Raw genomic sequence first — 26617 nt, 5'->3', positions numbered from 1 at the left:
TTTTAAGGGGAAAAAAAGCTGCTGAGTTTCTAATGATAATGTATGTAAATCTTATGACAGTTTCTTTCCCATCACAGTTTTATAAAATAGGAAATGAGTTCTGTGTTTTTCTTGACAGATGAAAATGGATTTAGCTTCCACATTTTGCATATTTATTCACTAGTCGTGATATGCTGAAAAGAACGGGCCTGCCCGTTAATGGATGGGCTATAGAGAGTTGAATATTAAAGTTGCTAAATAAATGCTGATTTCCCCCATACACCTCCTTTCCCCTCTCCTTCACAGTGCATCTGACTCAATGTTGAGAGGGTGACAGATTTTGTTTTCATCCTGCTCGAGGTTCGAGATGAAATCCTCACATACTTGAAGCAAACGACTGAACCGCATTAGTCTCAGCAGAGCCGAGATTCCCAGCGAGCCCTCTCTGGTCTTGCTGTAGCCTCCCCTGTTTCCAAGCATCTGTTCTTCTTCTTGATGCTGTTCAGGCCTTGCTACAGTTAGCTATGCTTTTTGAAGGCCTGTCATCCAGTACTGGCATATCTAATTTCAGGAGGAGGATCTTTATAGGTGCCAGATGTTCGCAAAACTCGGGTATCGCCCCCCCATGCATCTGCCCAAGGAGATGTGTCTGGGGCAAAGCGAGGTGCCCGACCCCACGGAGAGTTGCAGCCGGCCTCAGAGGCCTCCATTCTACCAAAGGAGCGTTAAAGCCAAACACTGAATTGCAGGGAAAGATTGCACTGCTCTTGCCAATTCGTAACCCATCTCGTAGGCTCCCATAAAGACCTGCTTGCTTAACGGCTAACTTGCTTGTGCCGATGCTAGTTGTGTTGGGTGAAGAAACTAAAAGCAAAATAACAAAATAACAGCGCAGATGTTTCATGACTTCTGTAAGCGACAGATTTCTGGGTCTAAAGTCACTATTTAACTTCCTAGAGCATTTTCAGGGATCAGAGCATGACCGCTTCTGTTGTTGTAGCACGTGTCTTCAGGCGGTTTGCTAACACGGTTGTTCACCTGTGACTGTAACTTGCAGCCCAGTCCATCGAGCAGCGGCTGATGAAGATCGATCACACAGCCATCCACCCGCACTTACTTGATATGAAGATCGGCCAAGGGAAGTACGAACAAGGATTTTTCCCGAAGTTGCAATCGGACGTCTTGGCAACGGGACCTACCAATAACAAGTAAGGACAGGTTTTATTTTCTGGATTTGAAAGCAGGTTTCTCATATAAAAGATTCACATCATTGGACAGTAGTCCTAATTTTGGACGGCTTCCGGCTAGTTTCATGAACCCTAGCAACTCTTTCCACTTCTGGTTTGTTCGGGCTGTGATTTTGAAGTTACAGCCATAGTTTGGGTTACGTTAAAAAATGTTAGCTCTGGTTTTGGGAAGATTCGTCAGTACTGTTTTCAGTTGAGTGGTAAGTACTGTGTCTTCTCATACATATTTTTAGTTTTATCGTTGTCGTAATAAATTTAAAATTCGTTTCCTCGCTGTTTTGCACTGAATAGGATAATTTGGAAGCCCAAGCCAAAATTCAGGTTCTGAAAGAAATGTTGGTATTGAAGCCTCCACATCATCATCATGCAGAATGAAATTAATGCCCACTCTGTTCCTGTCTCTTCTTTAGTTATTATTACATGCCCCAAAGATTTTCATAGCTCTCTTAGTTTCCACGTTGGAATAACCTGGAAGAATAACTTGGTGAGGGTAGAAAGTATGTGGTTCTGTACCTGGATTACTCTTCTCAGTCTGATAGGGTTCTGTAGTGTCATATGAAGGTAGGAGCGCCTATAGCTGTGGAATCAAGTATGTCATTGTATAGTTACTTTGCCTAGTATGAAATGAGAACCTGGAGCAACGAATACACTTTACATTTATACAGTTATAATGTAAAGTAAGTGTTGTAAGTTACCTTTTTTTTTTTGTTCTTCCCTCAAAACCCAGGAAAGAGGGTTTTTTTCTCCCCCTTCAAAAGTGGAAGATTTGTACATCAATGATTACTGCTTCATGAAATTATTAGCTCAGGCCCTTGCTTCCAGTTTCTGTGGTAGGTCAAAATGAGAGCAGAGATAAATCCGAGAGCTCCAAAACCTACAATTGTCCAAATGTTAAAGCTAGCTCTTGTTTTAGACAAGTGCATGCACACACACTGCTCTGAGCTCCTGTATGAGGTGCCCACTCAATTCTATTTATACACCTCTTGTGCACCCTAGTGCTAGCTAATCCCTTTTTAATAACCTACTAGGCATAAGACTTGCAAATGACAAAGATACCCTTAAGCATTAAATGTTTAAAGAATTGTAATTCTTAAAAAAAAAAAAAAAAAAGGAGGAATGCGTATTTCAAAGTTTCTTTGTTTGCAGTCTTCTTGCAAACCCAGACAAAAGTTTACCAGTAATGCTCCCTTGAGGAATTGAGGATTTCTTCATCTTGGGGGACGCCGTGTTTAGCAGTCTGCCTCTTATCCTTACAGTAGGTTTCAGTTTTAAAGTATCAGCAACAGTGTGAGCGTGCCCAGCCTGCTCAAAGTTGCTTGTATCTTCTGGCTCTATTGCAGAATCTTAGTAATCTATGAATAAGCATCAAGTTAAAAATAGTTTTCCTTATGCCTTTTGAGATGCTTCTGTTAGATTGGTACCTATTCTAAAATGTGACTTTAACTCCTTGAGTGATAATTTTGATTTAGATAGCTGGTTTTGGTCTTCAAATTGCAGCATGTTTCAGAATTTGTATGTACCAAAATCCCATTACTTACTGCAAAGCGATGTCAAAGTGACAAACGCTTGGAATTCCTCCAGCTGTATATTGTCAAAAATGTTTGTAATCGGAAAATCTCAAGACCATCTGTTTCTATCTTTCTGCTTCCTGGCTTTTTATGTGAGCAGCTGAGAGGACTCTCTCTCTCTCTCTCATTTAAGACATGTAATTCTGCTGAATTTACACCCACGTATAAAAAAAGATAGCCTTTTCATGCTCTCTGCAAATACATCCTAATTCTTTTGACCACAAAATCAATTGAAGTATAGCCTTCCATTGATTTGAATTTCCCAGTCTATGCTTCTTGGGGGTGTGTTATACTTGCATACGGGACTGGGCCTTTGCATGTGGGGATGGGGGAAGAGAACATTTCAGCTACATTCCCAGGCACTTCACATGTAGCTATTGCGTGTGGTCATAAAGTTAATGCAAAGGATATCGCTATGTAGATCAGAATTATTTTTGCAGACTTCGGTTCTGCGTAGCAAATTTTGTCCTGAATGTCGTAAGGAAGTGTATTTGCAGGGGAAAAAAAAATCATTCCCATGTTACAGTCAATTGTTGTTGGACAGTAGCAAATAAACCAATTCAAAGCTGTTTTAATGAAAATCTGTCCTCACTGGTCAGCAATCAGATTTTTATTGCTTCCCTTTCTGGACAGCAATCAGATTTTTATTGCTTCCCTTTCTGATAAAGTTTCTGATAAACTAACAAATATATAACTACAGCTCAATGTTATCTAGCTATTCCCTTCCTGTAGGGAAGGGCTGTTACACATAGAATATATCTAAATCAGAAATACAATGCAAAGACCAAGCACTTTTAGTTTGTTTAGTCCTTGATCCTGTATGTGATCCCAGAAAACCACGTTGCCTAAACAGGCAGAAATTGTGTTTGGAAGAGGTGGTGTCTGGCTCTTGTTTGCTGGGCACGGAGAGCAGGGCCTTGGGGACAGAGGAGGGGTTGACAGTCATAGTGGATCACTTCCACCTAAACGCAGATGGAAGCAAGTGTTGATCACATTACCATGTGCAAGTGTTAAAACACCGAAGTCTGTCACAGAAGCAAAGTCTAGTAATGTTTCATCTGTCAGCCCGCGGCCGTGCTCGGCAGCGTGCCTTGCCCCACTTCTGTCACTCTGCTGCCTCCTCCCGCCTCCCAAGATGTCCTCTAAAAGACTGGACAAGGGGGTGAACCTGTGCTCCTCTGGCCCCAGCCAGCGTCACGCTGCTTGCTGCTTTCTCTCGTCTGCTTGGTCATTTGTGGGCTGGGAGAGCCTCCTTTTACATTTGCCCTATTCTGGCCAGACTGCAGGTGCGTGCTTGGTGTCATTAGGGCTTGTCTTTACCTCTTCCCTTGTGGTGGTAAGGAAACATTGACTTCTTCAGCTAAGCAAGAACTTCACTGAAAATAACTTCAAACTGCACTTTACTGAAAAGAAATGAAAAGTTTAAAAACAAACAAATGAAAAAACAAACAACAAAAAGTCCAAACAAACAAAAAAGCCCCGCTCCAGCCCCCCACCTCCATAAAACTGGAGAATAGGCTCCCATGTATACAGTTCCCCTAATCATCTTTTTGACCAACGCCGCCAGAACATGGAAAGACATTAACTGCAGAGTATGCAGACCTAAACTTAAGCAAAAGATGATAACTATTGTATCCAAATATTTCTAGAAATTAAAAGAAACATTATTTTTCTGTAAAGAAAAGAGCAATTCATCCTAGCTAACAGCAATTCAAACCAAAACAAAACAAAACAAAAACCCCACCCACTTCTGTCCTCTTTCCCATCAGGCAGCAATGTCCCACTTGAGGGACTCCCTCTGCGCTCATCGCCTTTGATACATCCCCCACATCATGGGAAAACCTTCTGCATCTACAGACAGCAGCTGCAGCTTCCTCTGGGTACAAAAGTGGCCCGTCCATGCTGCTCTAACCTTGTAAAGCAGTGGCTTCTGCAGAAGTCCTCCTAGAAAGCGTCCCAGGAGAAAACAGGCTGCAGGTCCCTTAGGCAGTTTGTCTATTTATCTGGAAATGAGGAGCGGTTTCCGGAGTCTTCCTTTCCTTTTTCAAACCCCAGCACCACATTGTGGTTTCTACATGTTCCCCTCTTCCTTCCCCACGTGCGTTTTCTGCCAGGCTTTTAAAATTGTAGCTGGGACTCCACTGGCTGATTCATTCGCAGTGATCCAGGAAAGGAATTTGAATGACAAAAAGCCAAGCTACATAAACACTTCATGGTTTTTGATTAGCTAATTGTTAAATTAGGGTGAATATGCTTACAGTGCAAAATTAAAACAATGAAACAAGCTGTGTTTTCAGTCTAATTGGTTACCTTGTAACTTAATTTGTACTAAGAAGCTTGATAAATGAGATTAAATATTGCAGAGGAAAACACTGATTGCACACCAAGCATGGGAATATATTTGCATTCTGGCAGTTTGTAGTGAATGCCTGCAAAGAACAACGGAACTGACTTTTTTTTTTCTTGATTTCTTTTGGTTTTCAAAGGAAGGTTTTGCTTTGTTACACATTTACAAAATGGCTTAAATTATCTTTCTTGCCTTTTTCTTTGTTTAGCCCTGTTTTTTCCCACCTTCTTTATCTGCACCCCGCTTTCCTCCTTGCTTCCTCCCCTGACCAGCCTGTTTCCTCTTTCCTGCCCTGGCCAATTCTCCCTCCTGAGCCCTCTCGCTTGTATCCCGGCTTCCTGTGAGCTTCGTGCTTTTGCCTGTCCTCTGTGTCCTGCCTGACCTGCAGCGATCCTCAAAGGAGGGCGCAGTCCAAGTCTTCAAGCAGAGATCCTGCTATACTCGGCCTCCTAACCTCAGGCTTTAGCTAAGTGATATGTTGTTCTTACCCATAAAGCAGATTTCAAAAGTATTTGTTTGCTTTCTCCAGGCATTTGTTCCTTTGCTGTGTTTTGCTGACCTCACCATTGTGTCAGTATTTATTTGTAAAAATCATGCATTAGGAGTCTACGAAATTGGTTCGTTTTTGTGCTCCAGTTTATGACACAACTTGTGTGGGCACTGTCCTGTGGCCTCCATCGCCGACCCCCCCTTCAAGTTGTGACCTGCCCAGGGTTTATCCACCTGGTGCTCTGGTTCTCCTCATTTTTAAATAGGACTACTGTTCGCTTATTCACTAACATTAACATCGTTTAATGTTTTTAAAGAAAATATGATATATATATAATGCAAAGTGGTTGCTGAATCTCTAGATGATGGTAAAATTCACTCTTGTTGTAATGAATTTTTTTTTTTTAACGGGAAATGGTCTGTCTCTTGTACTGAGTGCTTCATATTATGTGTGCTTTTTCTACCTCCCTACATGTTGGGTACTGTTTTAAGGCTGGCTGTCTTTAATGAAGCTTTTTTTTTCCTAAAAAAATCAAGCCAAGCAATTGCATTTTCAAGTAGTATAAAGTAGCATCTCTGCAGTGCATCTAAATCAGCAAGAGATGAGTCAGCAATGAGCCATCCACACAACACTGATGTTATTTAAACTTTGCAACTAGTAAAAGCTCACCTTTTAAGTATGAAAAATCTGAACAAGCGGTTACTATACATTAGGTAACCTAATATAGCAAACCACGGACAGGTGCAATGAAAATATTAACTATTTGTATTCGAATACATTCATTTTCAAGAATAAAGTGTGACTAAATTTGACAGTCTGTGCTTAAAAATGGTTCTTGAAATAGGAACTGTGTGCTATGGGTACTTGGAACCTGATGGGTGAGCCTCATGTGTGCTGATCCTCTGCTCAACTGGTGCAAGGCAGTAAAAGGGCAATGAACTTATTTCAGCTAATATATCATTTTAAAATAGCTATGCAGGATTAAAGTTCACAGGAAAAATGTGTGTTGAATCCTTGCATCCTCTATTCTGTTTACTCTCCCCAGAAGAGTGTTACTGTCTCAAGGAAGTTTGCAACTAAATACCACTTAGGGCAGTGGTTCGTCAGGGCTTCAGGGGTGATGCTGGCAAATTGCTACCGCTGTTCCTTGCAGAGGATGGCGGTTGTGGGTACCACCCTTTTAAATCACTTCTTTTCATATAATCTGATGAGACAGCCTGTCAGTGCAAGACCACTCTCTGCAAGGCATTTTGCTCATTTTTGTCCACCCGATCAGCAGTTTGAAAGCTTTCCCGTTCAGCCCAACAGCAGAGATGGAAAAGGTGCATTAGTCTCTATTTGAGCCTTCATCCTCCTTACCGTGGAGCAGTGTGTGCAGAGCAGATTCACGGTGCAGAACCCCTCCCCTGTCAGCCCATCCATGATCATCACGGTGCAGAACCCCTCCCCTGTCAGCCCATCCATGATCAGGTGGAGCTTGGTTTCACCTTCCTTTCAATTTGTTGGGTCCGACGTGTATTTGACTTGGAATCTCTGTGCAGTCGCACACAAACTACTTCTGAACCCAGTCAGATTACACGTGCAGTCTGTGTGTATTTAATGTGTGCATGCTTCATACATGCTTTAGGGGGATTTGGCGGAGGGTGTAATACAGCTGTGTGCTGATTTGTGCATACAGAAACGCAGTCAGATAACTCCTCTGATGGAAGTGTATAGGTAAAAAGGTTATTGTCATGATTAGCAGACCTAAATAGCAGTCTGCCTCAGGAGATGGTCTATATGAGATTTAGGTTCTGTCCTATAGACAAGTGCATTTTTCTCCTTCCTTCATTCTTTGTTATCACTGTAAATAGATTGTAAATTACGACAGTGATTTTCATGGTGATGGCAGTATTGGTTAAATCAGCCTGTGAATTAAGTTGTCTTGCATTCTTGTTGTCTAGCAGCAGTACTGCAGTATATATCCTGCCCATTACACCCATGTCTGGTTTGGGTAGACATCATTTCTTCATTTCTCTATGGAGCTTTAAAAAGACGGGCAGGGGGGAGGTAGGGGGAGAGAGGGAAATGTACATATGATTGCAGTACCGTATGGCCAGTCCCTGGTGTGAGGCTGCTGTTTTGCTAGATTGGCTTCTGACATCAAAGATAGCTTTGATGCTGTCTTACCATTTTTATTACAGAAATTAAGCATCACATGTTAAGTGTCATCTTTTCTAAGTGTCACCTTTACATTTCCTTCAACCTCTGCAAACCTATTCCTATGCTTGTTGGATCTAATTTGATATTAAACAATACTGACTTCACTGTTTTCATGTTAAAAGGATCTTAGTTGGAGGTGTCTTCATTTCATTTCTTTATATTGAACAGAGCACAGTCTTCCCTGGTCCCTCCTCTGAAATGTCACCGCTTTTTTGCAGTCCCTGGAGGTGAAGAGCGTTCATTTTTGGACGTGGGAGTTAGATATGGGCAGACTACCAAAACGAGCCTTTTCTCCCTTCTCCACATAAGCAGCTTGTCCCTGGGCTCTCCGCAATCCAGCGCCCGAGCTGCGTCTGCTTCATCCGCAGAGACTTGGTGCTTGTAGAAGTGCCTCCACTGTGAGGAATAAATGAAGTATGCCAGTAGTCCATGCTCATGGCTCTACAGGCAAAAAATAAAGGGGAGAGGGCATTTTTGGGGTCAGGGAGTACTCGGGCAACACCTAGGCTGGGTGGCAGCACTGTGTGTGCTCCCAGGCGGCTCGGGGCTCATCCTCCCAAGGCAGGGACCAGCCAGAAGGGCTTCGTCTCCTCTGGCATGCGTTCCACAGGGACAGGGGTGGTAGTGGTTTAGCTGAAAAGCCCACGAGTAAAGGCTGGAAACAAGCAGGCGTTTGCCCTTGTGAGCACAGCTTTCCTCGCTGCTTCAGCAGCACCAGGGCTGAGGTGTGAATAAGGCAGCAGCTGATGGCAGGCCAGGAGAGACACCCGCATGGGATTTCGGCAACCCGAGGGGAGGTGGTGTGGCCACTGGGGAGGACTTTTACCCCCCCCCCTTAGAATCACTTTGAGTGACCAAAGGGAGAGGAGCAGCAATTTAAAATGCAATCTCTGCTGATGAGGCGGCGGGGGGAATGGTTATGGTAATACTGAAGCATTATTTTGGGAAAATTCTATGTGGCCCAGTAAAGAAAAGGCTTTAAAAGATTCAGCTGCTTAATCCTGCTTATCTGCTGTTAGATCTTCACAAAATCTCCTGGAGAGATTCAGAGCGGCATCTGAAGGCACAGACCTCACCCAGCACCCCGGCAGCTCCCTCTTCCCTAGCTTAGAGACTGGGCAGGAGGGATCGTGCAGCTCGCTGCTTTTGTAATTGCTCCAGCTAATGAGCAGCAGTCTTTTTTTCATAAATGGCCAATGGTCTTTACATTTGCATGCTGAAAATGTTCAAATAGTTCTGATTAATAATCTGGAGAATAATCTGTGCCTTCTCCCAGATGGAGTACAGGGCTGGAATTAACTGAAAATGCTTTAATGATGGTGTATTACTTGTAATTATTCTGTGGCTTTTATTCTATTTTCACCTTCAATGAGCCATGTTCCCTCAAAGGACACTTATAGCAATTCTTAAATCTTCCAGTGACTGCAGAAATGCAGGTGGAAAGGGATCAAAGCTTTGTCTAGAATTCAGAAAATATCATATAAATTGGAGCAGAAAAATATGATATGGATAATAGTTGATCTATAACTTAACTTTCCAGTGTATTATTGGCATTCGATCGTGTGAAATCTAAGTGTGGTACTAACTTGCAATAAATGGAAGGTCTCCAGAGCCAGGTAGCGAAAGTCACTTTTACGTCTGCTATCCTCTGTTCAAGGGGGTGTTTTTTCTGCTGCATTTCTATTTGTTGATATTATTAAAATGTAGGGTTTTATTTCCCCCCTCTCAGTCATCTAATGAGGCATTGGGTGTTGCTTCTGGGAAAAAAAAAAAGGTGACATTAAACTCACGGGCTGTATATTTTTAAGACTTCTGAGGAGGTGCAAAGACACTTATGTCAGTTATGTATTCCTCTGAGAAGGTTTCACTGTTTTCTGTGCAGACACCTATTGGGCTGTTTTGTTTATTTACTAAAGACCTGAGGCTACATTGCTTTAAAAATAAATTTCTTGTCATACAGGATGGTGAGGTGCTGAACCGTAATTACATGCAGTCCCAGATGTTTATTTCTTCCTTTGCACTTGTTTTCTTGACATTATTTGGAAGGTAGGAAGGGACTTTGATTCTGACCATAAAAACTGTAGTTCCTGCGACTCCTTTTTTCGTCCTTTTTACCTGTGCATTTAACCAAAATTTGATCTTTGGTCACCTCACTGGAGGAATTGGTGGAGATAGTTAGGTATATGTATGCAAAGTCTTTCCCTCTGGAAACAGGAGGGTTTGGCTACCAGGGGTCACATCCCTTCACTTCTCTTGGGTCAGGTTCCCCTCCCTGCACATCCCTGATGGCTTGCTGGACATGTCAGGACCCAAGTCCATCTCTGTGCAAGGGTTTCCTCCTCCAGGCATGCATATGCCTACGTGTCACCAGCTGAAACTCCTTGCCCAAATAGCTCAGATTCCATTTGTATATGCTCTTGTTTGGGGTGCACACAGAAATAGATGGGTTTGGGATCTGGAGACTGCTGGCCTCGCCAATACCACCGGTGTGGAGGGGCTCACCAAACACACGCTTCTGTCTTTGATGTGGGCATCTCTAGGTTTCCTTCTGTATAGATCTATCAAAGGCAGAGAACCCAAATCCCCAGGGGCTTTGCCTGTTGATCATAGCTCCTGTAGAAAAAGCCATCTCACAGCAGTTGTTCTGGCGTGGTGCCCAGTGTGAGCACTTCAGTCTGGAGTAGAGGGGCCAGGATGGAGACAGGTTTTGGAGGGTCCCTCTGACACAAGTACTGACGTTGGGGAGTGTGGGGTGTTGTTTTCTTGGTGTTTTGTGGTGGGTTTTTTTCTTTTTCTTTCTCTTTCTTTTTTTTCTTCCCGATTTAGGTTATCCCTTCAAATTCTGCCAGGCAGTTTCCTCCCATAGGTAGAGCGTTATTCATACATCCAGCCAGGCACCAGAGCTGGAGCGCTGCCTTGGGCAGGCTTTGTGTTCTGCTTTGCTTTAGTTTTGTTCTTTAACTTCTGAGAGAGGGGCAGAACAGATGACTTCATGAAGCGACTGAAAGGCTGTACACTTAGAGGCTTTTTTTTTTTTAACTGTATTTGAAAGATATTTTTAATTTTAATAAACACAACCACAGAAATTAAGTAATATCATTCTGAAGATTTAGCCTTAATGTGCATTAACATAATTGTTTTTAATGCTTGATAGGTTGCTTTATACAGTGTTATTTCAGCTTTCTTTTATAAATAATGTATTAACTTATTCATTCTCTGCACCAGTTGAGCATTTTTGTTTTCAAGGATTTGGCAGAAGGCTATGGTATTATTAGAAACCCTACAATCAGACTAGAAATTCCTCAGGGCAGAGTTATCTTGTTTTGTGTTTTGTTGTAATATCTGGCATAAAAGGAGGTTGGACACTTGAGAGCTTTAAGGTTGCTCAGTTTCAAACCTGGTTACCAAGTGGCTGCTTTCAGGCAACAGCTTCAGATGAGGAAAAAATTCAGCTGGACATATATGAACATGTAGCAAAAAATACAGGGTTTTTGTGGTATTTAAAAACCCGATGCAAAAAAAGAGATGGTGAAGATGATAGCAACATGATTAATCCCAGGAAGTCAATATTGTTTATAACCTTTAAACACAGGTGCACCCAATATCACAGTAGTTACTATCGCAATGACGAGGTTCTCTGAAATAATTCCTGGAAGTACCACAGAAAGTGGAGAAAGGAGAAGTACCACCTCTCACAAAAGAGGAAAATTTTAGAAGTTGTTACTTAAAATACATCATAGTATTTTGTTTGTTCCTACAGACACTATTTTTACCAAACTTCAGCAAATGCAGCAAACAACGGTGTTGTTGGGTAACCAAGTACAACGATTTTCCTGGTGGTGGCATCAATGATCTGCATTTTGGGTAACACAGAAGCTCTCACTGGAGACCCTGGCAGGCAGTGGGCACGTTTCCATCAGGGCTTTCATCCCTTGGGTGCGCGCTGGCCTGTCACCCGCCGGGCGGTTTCCCACGGGGAGGTCAGGCGCCAGCTTGCACCTGCATCTATTGCAACGTCCAAGTTTGCACTTTCGCTTCTCCCGCTGCAGACCTGTCGGATGTCCTCTGGCTCCCGACCCAGGCTTTCCCTCCCAGTATTTTCCACTCACGTGTATCTTCCCTCTCTCTGACTTGCCAGCCGCTGGGCCAGTCGCAGCACGACCGCGCAGCGGAGGAAAGACCGCCTGCGGCAGCACTCGGAGCACATCGGGCTGGACAACGACTTGAGGGAGGTAAGTGGCATTATCTGCGGGCGGCATGAGCTTGTGATCCAGGAGATGCAATTTAGACAAACGATGCGTTGTGACTTCGGGCAGTTTTGTTGCTACCGTAAGGTTTGTGTGGGTCTTTGCAGCCATTTCATTTAGACGCTGCTTGTCACAGATGCCTGTATGTGTCGTACAACTTTAAAGCACACAACAGAAATAAAATGCTTTTATTATTTTGGAATAAGATAGCCCCTTTGTCATCAGGGAAACGGCTTATTTGCTGATATAGACCCCAGTCATGTAACCGCACGCAGAGAGCAGAGCCCTGGTGCCTGCCTGGGTGCAGCTGCCGAGCTCTGGCCAGGGTGAAGGTCTCTGCAAAAGTCAAGTCCCTGAATAAATGTCAGCACTGTAGAGGCGAATGAGGCAGGACTTTTTTCTTTTTTAAAGAAATTTTTTTCTCTCTCTCACGTCGATTCCTGACATGAGTAAGCCTATTTGAAAGGTTAAGACTTTGGGGCCTTTTTATGCCTAAAGTTTGGAAACTCCCATGCATCTTGTAAATGTCAGTCACATACATGCATTTCTTTCCCATCTCTTCAGTTTCTTGTCCTCCATTAAATATTTTCTGCCATATTTTTCCATTGATGTCCATGTGCTTCTTTTGTATGTCACTGGCAAAAATAAAACATTCACGCTGTTTTGTGGTAAATCTTGCTGAATAATGTTGGCCGGTGTTGGCATTTGCACTCCGAAAGAACCCGGACGGATGAGTGGACTCTTAAACCGCAGCTTCGAACGGTATTTCATGGAAACACAGCAAAACAGCACTTGTACGTGTTTGTTGCTATTTTTGCTAACGTGGCTTTGCAAGTATATTTTAAAAGTTGCCTAGTGTGTATATCTCAGCAGAGCCTTTTCAGTACTTTGTCATGTGTTTACTTTCTTCTTTTTTTGGCTGTGGATCATATGCATGCTTCTTTTGCTTTGTCTCCTCTTTCTTTCTGGCTATTCTGCCATTGGGGCATCTGCCTCCTCTTAGCCATCGGAGGAGCTTTTGCTTCGTCAGAACTCAATGGCCTTCTGGGAGTGGGATCAGGGACCACCCCCTCCTGCACGGCCTCCTAAAAAATCCTTCTCTGAATGCTGCCTGGTATGTTTTAGTTTTTCTTGTTGAAAGCTGCTTTTGAGATGTTGTTAGCGTGAGGAACCGCTGTCTTCGCTGCCTCTCAAACCTCTCCCTTTCTCGTAGAGTATGAGCACGTCCCCGTAGCACTTGGAAGTGTGGTTATAATCGGAAAAGTAGCTGGAAATCAGCTCTAGGCTTCCATGCCAGCTCCCTGGCAAATGTGACGGCTCCAAGGCTGAAAGATGAGAATTTTGTTTTGCTTCGGTTTTTCCCATGTTGCTTGCGTGGCAGTTCAGCTTAGGGTGTCAAATCCAAAAAGCATTTCCTTCTGACTGCTGGATCGTTGCATCCCAGTGTGGAAGAGGGTGGTGGTGTGTGGATGCTGATGAACAGGCAAAGGGCAATCAGTTGGATGTTTCATCCCACCCTTATTCTTCTCTTGAACTTACAAGAGTTAATAATTTTTTATTTTTTATTTTAGTGTAATAACAAGACATACAATGAATAAAGTAAGGTTATCCATGTTTTGTACTCTTCAGACTATAACCGCACTTTGCATTTTATTTATCCCTTTACATTTAAAAAGAAATATTAGATTCCCTAATTATATACTCCCTGTATTACTTTTTCACTGTTTTCATTGCTAATTTTTGCACTGAGTTAGATGGAAGTCACTTGTGAGATTGCTTGCTGAACAACACGCTTTCATCATCTGTGACTTTTTTTTTTTTTTTAATTCCTACATGTAGTTTTTCAACTATTTTTAAGTCTTTACAGTATTGGTGAAACTGTAATTATTTAGCTGAGCACTTCTGTTGAACACAGCTTTCCATGGCAGAACCCGACGTTCTTGTCTGACTTGTGGGACTGATGTTAAGTGGTTCACATCTGAATTTTGTACTGAAAAAATCCAAATGTGTCAGAAAAACTGTACTCCCCCATTAAAAAAAAACAAAACAAAACCAAACAAACAAAAAAAACCCCGAGCAATTTCAATTAACTTCAATGTGTTTGGATTTTGCTTTTGCTAAATAAATTATTTTCTCCCCAGATAGAAAGGTCTGAGAATGCAGCAGCCGTAGCGTCCCCTCAGTTCCCCAGAAAACCCAGCCGGCAGCAGTGCTAAGTCACTGGAGGAGCGTGATCTGCTCCTCTCGGGGGAAGAGCAGTCGTTGTCACATACTGTCCACCAAAGAGGCAGCATTAACTGGATAAAAACACGCTATGGAAATGGAGCATTCCCACACCAGGCTATGAGTGCTGTGCTTCAAGACTGTTTTGTTTGGCAACATTCTATTATTTTACTCTTTTTAACAAAAACCTTATGAATAATGCTTGAGCAACTTTTTGATAGGCTTCATATTTGCACACCTAAATGTGTCCAACTTCTTAGCTTTGCTCAGCATGCAGCCCTCTCACTGATGTTGGGGGCAGGTGACACTTTGATTGGTTTGGGGTTTTTTTGCTTAACAAAAAACCCCAAACAATAAAAGAAGCCTTGAACAGTAAGGCAATGCAGCAGGAAGGTTTAAAAGTCTTTTGCTATAGCTTGGATCCTTTTCTTAAAGAGCATGCCAATTTTTGTCCATACTTCTCAATTACAACCCCACAGTAAAAACAGGAATGATCCTAAATGTCAGTTTTGTTTAAAACGAGCTTCACTTGTAATTAAGAAGTTAATTGAGAATAAAATCAAGTCTGATTTTTTTCCCCACATAAACTATCCACATGAAAAGTAATGGATGAAATCTTTCTCCTTCACTTAAGTGTATTTCTGCTTCTTGTAATTTATTTTCAAAGGATTTTTTTCAATTCCTGTATAGTCTGGTCACAAATTGGACAAATGGGTTTGGGATTTTTTTTGTTTTTTGAAGTGAGAATCAAATAACAATGGAAAGAAACTTACTTGGTATTTTTACTTTCTTGCTGAATGAAGGTATCGCACTTTTATTCACATGCTGTGGCTAACTTCGTGCTAGTGGCTAACAGCACAGTTCACTAGCTAACGTTGACTGTTTTGGTTCCACGCGGGAAAATATCTTGTTTTTTCTGTTGTCAAAAGGGAGCATTCCACTTCTCCAGCCCAACACCTAAGCATCAGACAAGTAATGATGTTGTTCCTAGATTAACACTAGCTCATTCCTTTTCACCAGCATTTGCTTGCCTAGGATTAGGATGAGGAGAATCCCTCTGACTTGTAATATCTAAAATTATTCTATTTATTTTTAGAAATACATGCAGGAGGCAAGGAGTTTAGGAAAAAATTTAAGGCAGCCCAAACTCTCAGACCTCTCTCCAGCTGTGATTGCGCAGACCAACTGGAAATTTGTGGAAGGGTTACTGAAGGAATGTCGCATGAAGGTAGGTCCTCCCCTTTCCCACCGCCTGCTCTCCCCTTGCTTACACTGAGCCTAAATAGCGTCTGTAGATGGTGTCCTGAAAGTCCTTCACAGCGGGAACGGCCTTGGTCTGTTGGTGTAGCAGGCTACTGCAGGGTGGATGTCCCTTTAGTGTTACATTTTTCAACTGCTAGAAAAGAAACAAACGTATTATCGCTCTTCTGTTTATGCAGTCAAAGTTGGTGAAACGAGTAAAAAGGACGGGAAGGAGAATCAGCATGATCAGACATCTTAGGGAGGATTTTCTTTAATTGTTTATATGTAAATGTAGCCTAAACATAACGGGCTCGAGACCCACGGTCAAAAAAGGAAGCGTTCAGCATGTGCAACTGTTGTGCATGTTTATGCAGAACAAATGAAGTATAGCAGTTTCTAATATTAAAGAAGCTTTTATAGCCATGGAAGTATAATTTCTTTGTGTCTTTGTGTCGGTTGCAGTTGGTGGTATACTCTATTACCTGAGTTTTAAACTGCAATAGCTGTAACAAGAAGAAAAACAGATACTGAGTAAGACCGAAAATATATCTAGGTCTGTATTCTGGTTTTGATACCGGTCGGTAATAGATCAATGGTGTAGGAATAGGACAATAGATAAAGCATATAGAAATAGGACAGTATGGAGTAATCATGCAAACTTTTTTTTTTTAATTATTCTTTTTAATTTACAATCTCTATAAAGAGATTTGAAGTTTCTCTGGTCAGGCTATTAGCGATGGTCTCTAGATTAAGCATGTTTAAGTAAACTCAGCTATAAATTCTGTCCCTTGTTGGATAACATTCTTAGAAACCTTTGGGGATTTTTTTTTTTTTAAGACTAAACGCATGTTGGTAGAGAAGATGGGCCATGAAGCAGTCGAACTGGGACATGGAGAAGCCAACATAACGGGTCTGGAGGAAAATACATTGATTGCTAGTCTCTGTGATCTGCTAGAAAGAATCTGGAGCCATGGTCTGCAGGTCAAGCAGGTTGGTAACTGGAAACTCGGGACTTTGTGCGTACAGTACTCTAGCAAATACTGAATGCCATCTCTACCCTTTAAGTGGCTACTCAGTGGTACCATTCCAACGTTAAGTGGGAGGTATCTTTGGGATCAGAGTCCCTGGTTCATATCTTCTGAGGTCTTGGGGGTTTTTTGTGGGGTTTGTTTGCTTGTTGGGTTTGTTTTGGGAGGTATCTCTGGAAATTGCAATGATGTTGTCAAATAGGTGTTTGGTTTCTTCTCTTTCGACCTTCAAAACAGAAACCCAGGGAGAGGACAAAGAAACAAGGTGGGTGGTGTGACTGCTAGGTCAGTGGGATGGTCCTCTCCTCTTCCTGAGGTCTCATGGCCCAAGGGAGAAGGATTGACTCTCACCACTGAGCTTTTGGCCCACTGAAATGCCATCCCATTATTTTGCCATGTTCGCTGGCCTCTTTTCTCTTGCTTCATTTATTTAAAGCTGCATACTCCATATTCAATTTTCAGGGGAAATCTGCTTTGTGGTCCCATTTACTTCAGTACCAGGAGAGAGAAGAGAAGCAAGAGCATAGTGCAGAGTCCCCAGGTGAGTACTCGGCAGTTGACTCCATGAAGGGTCCATCACAGCGAAGGAACTCGGGCCTGGGAGAAACAGTGTAACCACACGAAACCCATGCAGGATTTTTGGTGTATTTGCTTGCTAATGTCACACTTACATTTTGAGACCTTTCATAATCATTATGAAGATGCCTTGATGTCTGGACAAAATAGATTGACATCGTTGGAGGCAAATGAACATACTTATTATCCCTGTCTAGAAAATCACTCGATGTCTGTTCGCTACCTTCATTCCCTTTTAATCAGCATTGAGTGAGGTGTGAGAAGCAGTGCTTCCGCAAGAGATGATTTCTGAAGTAGCTGAAGGTGTGGAGCTGTGGCTAAGACAGCTGACATTTTTCTTTCAGTGAGCATAATCTGTCCTTCAAATCCCAATGTGAATAACTTCATCTTCAATAAATATTTATACTGGTGGACCGTACAATTCAGAAGTTGTGTAATTAATCTCTATCCATCAGTCCAGGTACTCAGTTTATGCTTTGATTTGGCCCTTTACAATCACTAAATTACTTCTGTGTTATGAGAGATTTTCTAATGACCTTGAGATCTACCTGCCCACAGGCTGCTGCTGGGTATCGTAGTAAAAGTCTCTGAACTTTAGTGGGTCATCTTCCAAGGACTCTGCAATCCTCCAAATCCTGCAGATGGGAACTTGTATGATCAGTCCTCAATGACACAATCTATGGACAAACTAGTCTCGCTCACGAAAAGATTTTTTAATAAGCTTCAATGAGTAATGCACTAGGCAACCTGGCTGGCAGGCACAAATTCCTGAGAGCAAAATATGTTACCACAAAGCAGTTTGATCAGAGTAGCAGAGCACAGAAATGCGTGGCATTCTTAGCATCTAATATGCTACTGTAGCTTAGTTTTATCATGTCCTTCTCAGTTGTGAGGTTTCCATAAAAACAAATTTCTAGTAAAACTCATCGCCGTACAGATTTATGTTAATGTATTTCACATACGAAAAAGGAAGCTACATCTCCAAGTTCAGTGCTGGATTAAGGAAGGAATAGATAATGTATTAAGCAATTTTCATTTTGTCTGCTTCTGCATTTCCAGGGTAGAGTTAACGATAGTGCACAGAAACATTGCAGTTACCAACCACTTAAGATTGTTTTCAGCTGTATGTAAAACAAATGCATTGCAGACCATTACTGTAATTTTGTATTAACTTCATATATTTTCTCCACTGTAGTTGCTGTTGGAACAGAAAGACGAAAGTCCGATACAGGAATTACTCTGCCTACTTTGAGGGTTTCCCTGATACAAGATATGAGGTACACAATTTGTTTCCTAAAGCATTAATTGTGGGTTTAATTGTGTAGCATAAGGTAAAGATCTTCACTGGCTTTGGGTTTACAAAGGCTAAGGAGAATTAAACCTTCTCCTTAGCCCGCATTCAAATCTACAAAGTGTTGTCTTTTTGTTTTACAAAACTTTCTTGCATGTTTACTTGATTCATTTTAGCTAAAAGACAATGAAAAACACACAAATTTTACTGGGGCTTTTGTTTTCCCAGGGGGGTTCTTCTAGCAATAAAGCCAACTTCTACAAATAACAGCAGATATTCTGAATTCCTTGGAACTTTGAGTTTGTTTCTTTCTGTTTGTTTTAAATTACTGACCAAGCAAGTACAGTTGATAGACAAAGCAAAGGGACAAAAAAAAAACCTGCTCGCAATGCCTGAGCAGTATTCTTTCTTTTCAATTAACATTTTATGGCAAATAGTAATAAATGCACAAATTTAGAAATGTAATCAAACCTGGTATTTGGGTGAGTTTAAAATTGAAATGTGAAGTAAGGGCAGATGCTCTGTAGGAGACCACCGCCTGGCTCTGGAGAGCTTTTTAAGCAGTGTTGGTTGGGAAACGGAAGGATTAGAGAGTAGGAAGAGGTGGAGGCTGATGTGACAGCACCAGGCAGAAGTTCTTCAAGGCATCTCCTTGATCAAGCCACTGCCAGGTCAGGCCGCTGTTTTGACACTTCATTTCCCATGGCTAAGGATTGCAGTGGGGTAAAAGTGCCATGAGAAGAGGGGAGGAGTAATGCAATAATGCTCATCTGTAGAGAGCTGCTAGCAATTGCTAGCAATTTAGTGTGTGAGACAACACGAGTATTGTTTCTTGTAATACCATGCCCTTCCTCCACATAAAAATATGGCAAAAAATCTTATGGTAAAAATAAGATTAATTGTAGTTAGTTCACAAAAACATGATTACAGTGATGTGATTTTTACCATGTGTGTTATTACAGATATATTTTTTTCTGATGTGAGATCACTCAGATTAGTCAGACTTTCCTGAAAGCAAACGACTGCACTTCCCACCTGCAGTGTGCAACCTTTTTGTTTGATGCTATGTGTTTTGAGTCTTGTGCTCTGATTTCGAAGAATATGACATGCCACGTAAGGCTAAAACAACATGCAAAAGAGAGAGGGAGAATATATACAGTGTAATTAGGAGTATAATGCCAAGAGGTCATTTTGAACGCGTGCCTGTCATTTTAGATCCCTCTCATGGGATGTGGCAGCTATTTACTTAATTCAGTCCTATGAGGCTGACGGGCGTGTAGGGGGTCGGTCTGAGGAAAGGATGAAGGAGGATCTGGAGCGGAAACTTGCGTGCTGGGGGGGGGTGGGGGTGTGCCGACAGAGGAGGCTGTGTGCGCTCACTGCTGCACGCATGGGTTTCGTCTTCCGCGTACTTCCACTTGAGTAATGAAAGCCCAGCACAGATCTGAGCTCTCTTGCTTGAATCACAAGAGTGTTTCCACTGCTTTTCAGAGAAAAAGTACAGAAGCAGAACACTACCTTTTGTAATATCTTGGGTATTCATGATTGTCCACAAACATGTCTGGTCTTAGAAAATGCTGGGCAGATGGTGAGTTGAATTTGTCATCCGTAATCTCGTGGCATACTTTCTCCTGCTTGGAAGAAATGCTGCTTAATATTTGTTTGCACACACAGAAATTTATGGTGAAATTAGAAGGATGGGTAATTGTTAAATTGCCAGGGCTGCAGTGCTGACTGAACTAATGGCTAGAGGATTAAGCATTGCCTTAAGCACGGCTTGTTTTTGATGGCTCATGCAAGGTTATGTAAACAACTTAAAAAGCGGGGCTGAATCACAGTCACGCTCTGAATGTGCGATGAGCCTGTGCTACAGGTAGCGTTGTATGTCCGCTGCCCCCTCACAAAGCTAGGCATCTTAGATGTGGTAAGGAAGATGCTCAAGATGTTTATTTTGGTTCTCTGCACAGAGAGTCTCTGCACAAGTGTGTTTGGGGGTATGCCCTTCAGCCTTGCCACTGGGCAAGGATCTGCAGCATCTCTCCCATCCCTCTTCCAGCTCCCCAGCAGACTCCTGCTGCAGCCTGCCTCCTGCATGGCCTCACCCCTCGGGCACATCGTTGCGCGTCCAGCCGGACTGGTCAGCGCCAAAGCAACTCCCCAAAACCTTTGGTCCAGCTGGACTCAAGTTTCAGGTCCCCTCCCCTTCGGGCAAGCCCTTCCTTGCTACCAGCGCTTGCTTTCATGCCTGTGTCGTGTCTCCCCTCCTGCAGGGAGCTTGCAGCGGAGGATGCGAGCCCTGGGTGCTGGGCCCACAGCAGTGATGCTTAACCTGCTGCAGGCAAAAGAAGCTGGGTTAGCAAAGGCAGGATGAGCTACTATGGCTTGTTTCTGACTGCGCTGGGATCGGGAGCATTCACACCATCCTCAGGGGCATGGCGATACTGAGCAGCTGTAACCTCTTCTTGTCAGCACAGCTATTTACAGAGGGTATGTCTCACCATACCCCAGGCTTACATTTGACAGGGAAAATAGATTTTTCTTTATTACTAATGGGATTAAAAGCAAGTCCCAACCTAGGGAGTTGCACTGAAATTGCTGTTCAGTACCCTGACAAGAAGAGTTTGCTGTGTGATGGTGAGCATACAGTGCTTACGCTTAGGTCACCGATAAAAATAGAGCTGTTCTGACTCTCACAACTGAGAGCAAAATAAATTTGAGTTCCTGAATGCTCTAGGGGCATGGCGATACTGAGCAGCTGTAACCTCTTCTTGTCAGCACAGCTATTTACAGAGGGTATGTCTCACCATACCCCAGGCTTGACAGTGACAGGGAAAATAGATTTTTCTTTATTACTAATGGGATTAAGTCCCAACCTAGGGAGTTGCACTGAAATTGCTGTTCAGTACCCTGACAAGAAGAGTTTGCTGTGTGATGGTGAGCATACAGTGCTTACGCTTAGGTCACCGATAAAAATAGAGCTGTTCTGACTCTCACAACTGAGAGCAAAATAAATTTGAGTTCCTGAATGCTCTGTTCTGTTACACTCTGCTTTTGCTGACAAGACTGATTACTGAATCTTTTTAAAGTTTCTGGCAAGCTGCGTGGTTGCAGATCCTTATTTTTCCCAAATGCACAATTAACACCAATCTGGTCTGAACCAGAAACAGGTAATGAAGAGGTACAGAGCATGCATGGAATAAGGCTGAGTCCATCTGTACTTGAATCTTCTCACAGTAAAATAACATATTCTACTCAGTGTTTCATATTAGATGTAATTCAAGCCGAGCACTGGGGGGAAGGGGAGGGAGGGAGATGATAGTCTGTGCTTTGATCTTCCCATCTCAAAAGACTTGAAACGTCTGAGGAGAGTGTCTCAACACCATGTAGTGGAGTGTAGTGCGCATCCTGTTTCTCAAGGACTCCGGATCACATGCCCAGCTGTCTGGGCTGGGAGGTCTAATGCTGGCTGTCACACTCTGAGCCAGGAAAGGGCTTTCCAATGCCAAGAGCCAGGCTCTCGGCAGTGATTTAGCTGGTAGGCATCGCTGCTGACAGAGGGAGGCTGCTGAGCTTGCATATAAAGGGCAAGGACTTGTATGTGAGTGTAATGTGCCCTCCTGGGTTTGTTTTACAGCTCACTGAGAGGTAGTACTTCTCGCCTAGTCCGTCAGAGAACTATCCATGTGTCACGTTAGGAAACAGGAGGAAAGTTTCTTTAAAAATAATTTTTTTTCCCCCTTTTTTTTTTTAAAGGGTTTTTGAGTAGCCTAGGTTTTGCCACTGGCAAGCTACCATTACTCCTATTGATTGTTTCTTCCTGATGGTGCTTCAGATATGTCCATACAGCACAGAGCTGCGTGATACAGACCCCTCATCTTGGATTGCAAAGGTAGACCTGTATTTTGTAGGTCAGCCTGGTGGAGAACAGTGCTGCTGAGCTATGTCTGGTATCCACTTCATTTGCGCAGAGTGAACAGGTATTTCTGGACAGTGCTAAGTTGTACTTTGCAAATTTGCCCTTAAGAGCCTAGCCTTATTATGTTAGAAGCTCTATAAACAAGAGAGTATTTTTCTCAAATAATGCAGGGTCTAAATATAACGCAAAGCACGTGCTTGGGTATAACAGATGGGGGGAAAGCACGAGGCAGCGAGACTATACTAGTTAACATAAAAAGCATCAGACACAGCATGACTTTGTTGGATTTTCTTTGGAGTAAATATTGCCACATTCCCTAATGCTCATCAATGCATGGAGGGCCTTCAAGGAAGATGCACAGAGTTGGAAAGTAAATCGCAACAGAGATCAGTTCAGACTCAGCTGATGATACTTGGAGCCTGCCACAGAGGTCTGGAGGGCTGAACTGCCTGTGCACTTAACATGCAAGTGATGTGAAAATTAAGAAATTGCAGCCTTTTCTTTCCCTTGCTGGAAACTGTTACTCATTTTTCTTGCTGTTTATTTAACCAAGTGGGGGGTTTTTGGAAGCAGCTTTGCCCTGCCATGGTAGTTCTCTTCCTCTTCTAAAGCTCCCTGTGCTCTAAAATGAGGGTTTCTGACATTCTCCAAACTGAAATGTGGGAAGTTTAAAAAAAAGAAAAGCAAAACCATAGAAGAAAGCCCCTATGGGACAGTTCTGCTTTCCTACAGACCAAGCATGTGGAGGGCTGTTCAGATTATCACTTACACGAGGGCCTCTCATATCCCTGAAAATGTGATTCAGCTTGTGACTGCCTGTCTCTGTTTTTGCCCCAACAATCCCCTCTTTCTCAGATGTCCCATTGCTGCTGCCATCAAGAGGTTTGTTAGAGACTTCAGAGTAGATTGTGGTTTGGAGAAACTCTTAAGATGTGTATTTTCCTCTGCCCTCCCAGACATACCCGTTCGCGTCGGCAGCTTGAGGGAGCGACTGTGGTATAACTGGGTCTCGCAAGCTGGCTGCTTTTTTTAAGCGTTAGCAGTGTCCATGAGGACATCTACCTCAGGCAATGCAGGGATGAGCAGATCTACCCCTGCTCACCTTGGCCAAGCAAATGCCAGGACACAGAGCAGCTGATACAGGCTGTAGTGCGTCCGGGTTGCAGCCTGCCGTGCCCGGGAAGGGCTGCCCCATGTCCCCGGGCCAGCCTGGGGCTGCCAGGGGTCTCAGTGCCACAGTGCAGGGCTCTGCTGGGGGTCTCTTTCTCTAGAAATGATGTCAGGAGACGTTTTCCAATTCAGCTGCTGCATCACACTGGATGTTGCCATTTGAAGCATGTAGGATTTTTACGATTCATCAATTATTATTTTTTTTTTTCCTACCCGTTTCAGGCATGTTCAGAACATGAGTGAGATAAAGACTGATGTGGGGCGAGCCCGAGCCTGGATAAGGCTTTCTCTGGAGAAGAAGCTTTTGTCTCAGCACCTGAAGCAGCTGCTTTCCAACCAGGCACTTGCCAAGTAAGCTGGCTCTTTTTCTCAAAGCTTTGCTTGCATGTCTTCCTCACTGGTGTGTCAAGGTGCTGTGCAGGCTCAGGGCGCAGTGAGGCGCCCTGTTTGGGTACTGTGGTTTCCAGCTCGAAGTGATTGAAGGGCAGAGGGTAGCTGGGGGAGGAGGTACTGCCCGCCCAGCAGCCCAGGAGTCTGCTCATCTGCCTGGAAAAACAAATCACAGTTTTCAGGAAGGAGGCGTTAGGTTTTGATCAGATCAGTGCATTGATCCAAGCCACTTTGGGGCCCTGCAACCACTATTTCTTGTGCAAATGAAGCAGCAGGGGCAGGAATGCCCCTTTTCTCACAGCAGTCCTGCTTAACAGCCAAACGCAGGCCCCCATCCTGAGTGCCGATGGGCTGGGTTAGAGGCCAGCCCTCCCAGCCACTTAGCAGCTCCCCCAGCTTTGGCTCCTTTTGCAAGCACAGGCACTTAAGGATCTGCCTGTGAGATGTTCCCTGACTTCATTTTCTCAAAGCAATGCATTTAGGAAAACAAACCCCGAACCTTATGAAAACATCCTAGCTATTGCATGCAGTTCTTAGCAGAACTGGCTCTGTGATGTTACACGCGTGATTATGCCAGAAGCTACCAAATACTCAAATCTGCTAACGGGAAGAAGGAGGAGGAGCTGGAGACAGTCACCTCTTGGGTGATCAGCTGAAGGTGTGGTGGCAGACCTGTCTTTTCCTGAAGTTTTGTCTACATCTATCTACCTTAGCGGCTTTTTGGGAGTCTGTTGCCTTCAGACTGCAGGCAGTGTCTGTGCAGGCAAGGCAGGCAAGCTCTGTGCTTTCTCAGAGCAGGTCCAGGTTAACTCCTGGTGTGCCTTTGCACTGCTTTGGGCGACTAGTGATGTACACCAGGTTTGCCGAAATGAAAGAGTGGTGGGAGGACCCTGCTGCTGCTTGGTGCCTTCTGTGGTTTGGTGCCTTCTGGTTAGTTTTCTAAGGAAGATTAGGTTATTAGACAAGGGTATTACGCAGTGGGAAGAGATGGGGAAGAAATGAGGTTGCTGTATGCTGGTTCAGGTCTGCTATTGTGAGCAGTCTTAGTATATAGCTGTGCTTAGCAGCAAAACGAAAACTGATCCTTTAATGAGATGAACTCTGTAGCCTTGCTGTGGTAGCGTGGAGCTGAGAGTGGTCTGTAAAACACGTGTAGCATAGGGGGTAAATGCCTCTTATGGGTTACTAGCAGCTTGCGTTAGCTGGGGAATCTCACTTTTCATACCTCCCATGAAGATCAACTCTTCATTTGGTGTTTTGAGATTCAAACACCTTTTAAGATACATGGTGCTTTTTCAACAAGAAAACAATGTGTTTGTTTCTACCAGGAAACTTTACAAGCGTTATGCTTTCCTGCGCTGTGAAGAAGAACGGGAACAGTTTCTGTATCACCTGCTCTCACTCAATGCTGTGGATTACTTCTGCTTCACAAGCGTCTTCACCACAATCAGTGAGTTGGAGAATCATTTTTTTTTTCCCCCCCTGAATAAAAATCAGTTGCTGTCATGATTTGTAAGAGACGATGTTGCTGTTGCTGGTGTCTGGGTAGCTGAGCCCTTATCTGTAAACCTTGGTGGTTGCTGCCGGGCTCACGGGTGCTGGGTGTTGCTCTGGGAGACCAGCTGGAGAGCCAAGGTTGCGGGGGAGTGCTCTGGAGAAGAGCATTGCACAAAGGAGAGTAATCAGCAGACAGTGCTGCTGTAGCACCTGCTTTTCCTCGCTGAGTTGTATAGTCTCTTTCATCTTCCCTCCTAGACACGTCCTCTGCATCCTAACGCTTCTTTCTGGCCTTCACTAAGTGTGCATCCTAACAGCTCGCTCTCTGCAGACTGAGAAAGAGATGAAGTCTTGGAGGATGAAATACAAGGCACTTTGTGCTCTGCTGTATTTTTTAAATCTCTTTTTGTCTCTCCTTAATTGCCAGAAAGATTCCCTCTCCCTTCCTCTCTTGTAAGAAGGAGAGCAGAGATGGGATCAAAATCTGAAAATGAATCCTTGTCTCTCCAGCACTGGGCAATGTGGAGAAGGCAGGACCCCATGAGATGACATCATTATTTGGATTTACCTTGGCAGCCCTTAGTCTTCATTTTCCTGCCTGTTCAGAGTGAAGTGAAGCAAGTTTTACGTGGCTGTCAAAACAGGCACTCATTCTATTTTTTTTCTCCTCCTAAAGCCATAAATCCCCTTAGAACCAGTACAGTGCAAAGAGATTTATCCATCCTTGATTACCTTATTTCTGCGGGGCATCCAGCTTGACAGCATTCCCCTGTAGGACGAGCACTTGGAATTTGAGGGTATTTTTTTAAGTGCAATGTCATTTCATGGCACACAAAAAGTAAAAAGGCTGGCTTATCTTACCCAGTCAAAAAGGCAGCTTGTGAAACATAAGGAGAGAGAGCCTTGCAGTGCTAGCGTGCAGTATCTGAGTCAAATCCAAATCGGGGTGGGTGGCAGTCCTTGTCTTAAGCACGTATGGGTGGTGCAGATTTAAAAGCAAAATTATTAATAATAATAATAATAATAATATTTAGTGAGGGAATGTCCACAGAGACACATCAGACTTGGGACTTTGGCTATGCCGTTACCAGCCTCGCCACCCCGCCGCCCCCCCGCTGCCCGGGGGCCCCTCAGGGCGGGCAGCACCCAGCCCCTCGGCGAACCGAGAGCGGCTGGAGAAGCCGCTGGGGAAAGGCCCCCAGGA

At 43.5% G+C, this 26617-nt stretch overlaps 1 protein-coding gene across 1 annotated transcript in view; it reads left to right on the top strand.

Moving 5' to 3' along the window:
- Nucleotides 1–26617, top strand: part of DENND5B (DENN domain containing 5B) — a 63972-nt gene that overhangs the window by 28582 nt on the left and 8773 nt on the right. The window contains exons 7-14 of the mRNA XM_009288399.2: nt 1037–1187; nt 11972–12065; nt 15400–15531; nt 16383–16535; nt 17036–17114; nt 18345–18426; nt 23749–23877; nt 25245–25366. Coding sequence (XP_009286674.1) covers nt 1037–1187; nt 11972–12065; nt 15400–15531; nt 16383–16535; nt 17036–17114; nt 18345–18426; nt 23749–23877; nt 25245–25366 — 942 coding nt within the window. The remainder of the gene's footprint in view (nt 1–1036; nt 1188–11971; nt 12066–15399; nt 15532–16382; nt 16536–17035; nt 17115–18344; nt 18427–23748; nt 23878–25244; nt 25367–26617) is intronic.

This window comes from Aptenodytes forsteri, unplaced genomic scaffold (genome assembly GCF_000699145.1).
Source record: "Aptenodytes forsteri isolate BGI_AS27 unplaced genomic scaffold, ASM69914v1 Scaffold56, whole genome shotgun sequence".
Taxonomy (NCBI): Eukaryota; Metazoa; Chordata; class Aves; order Sphenisciformes; family Spheniscidae; genus Aptenodytes; species Aptenodytes forsteri.
This window is presented reverse-complemented; position numbering and strand designations above follow the sequence as displayed.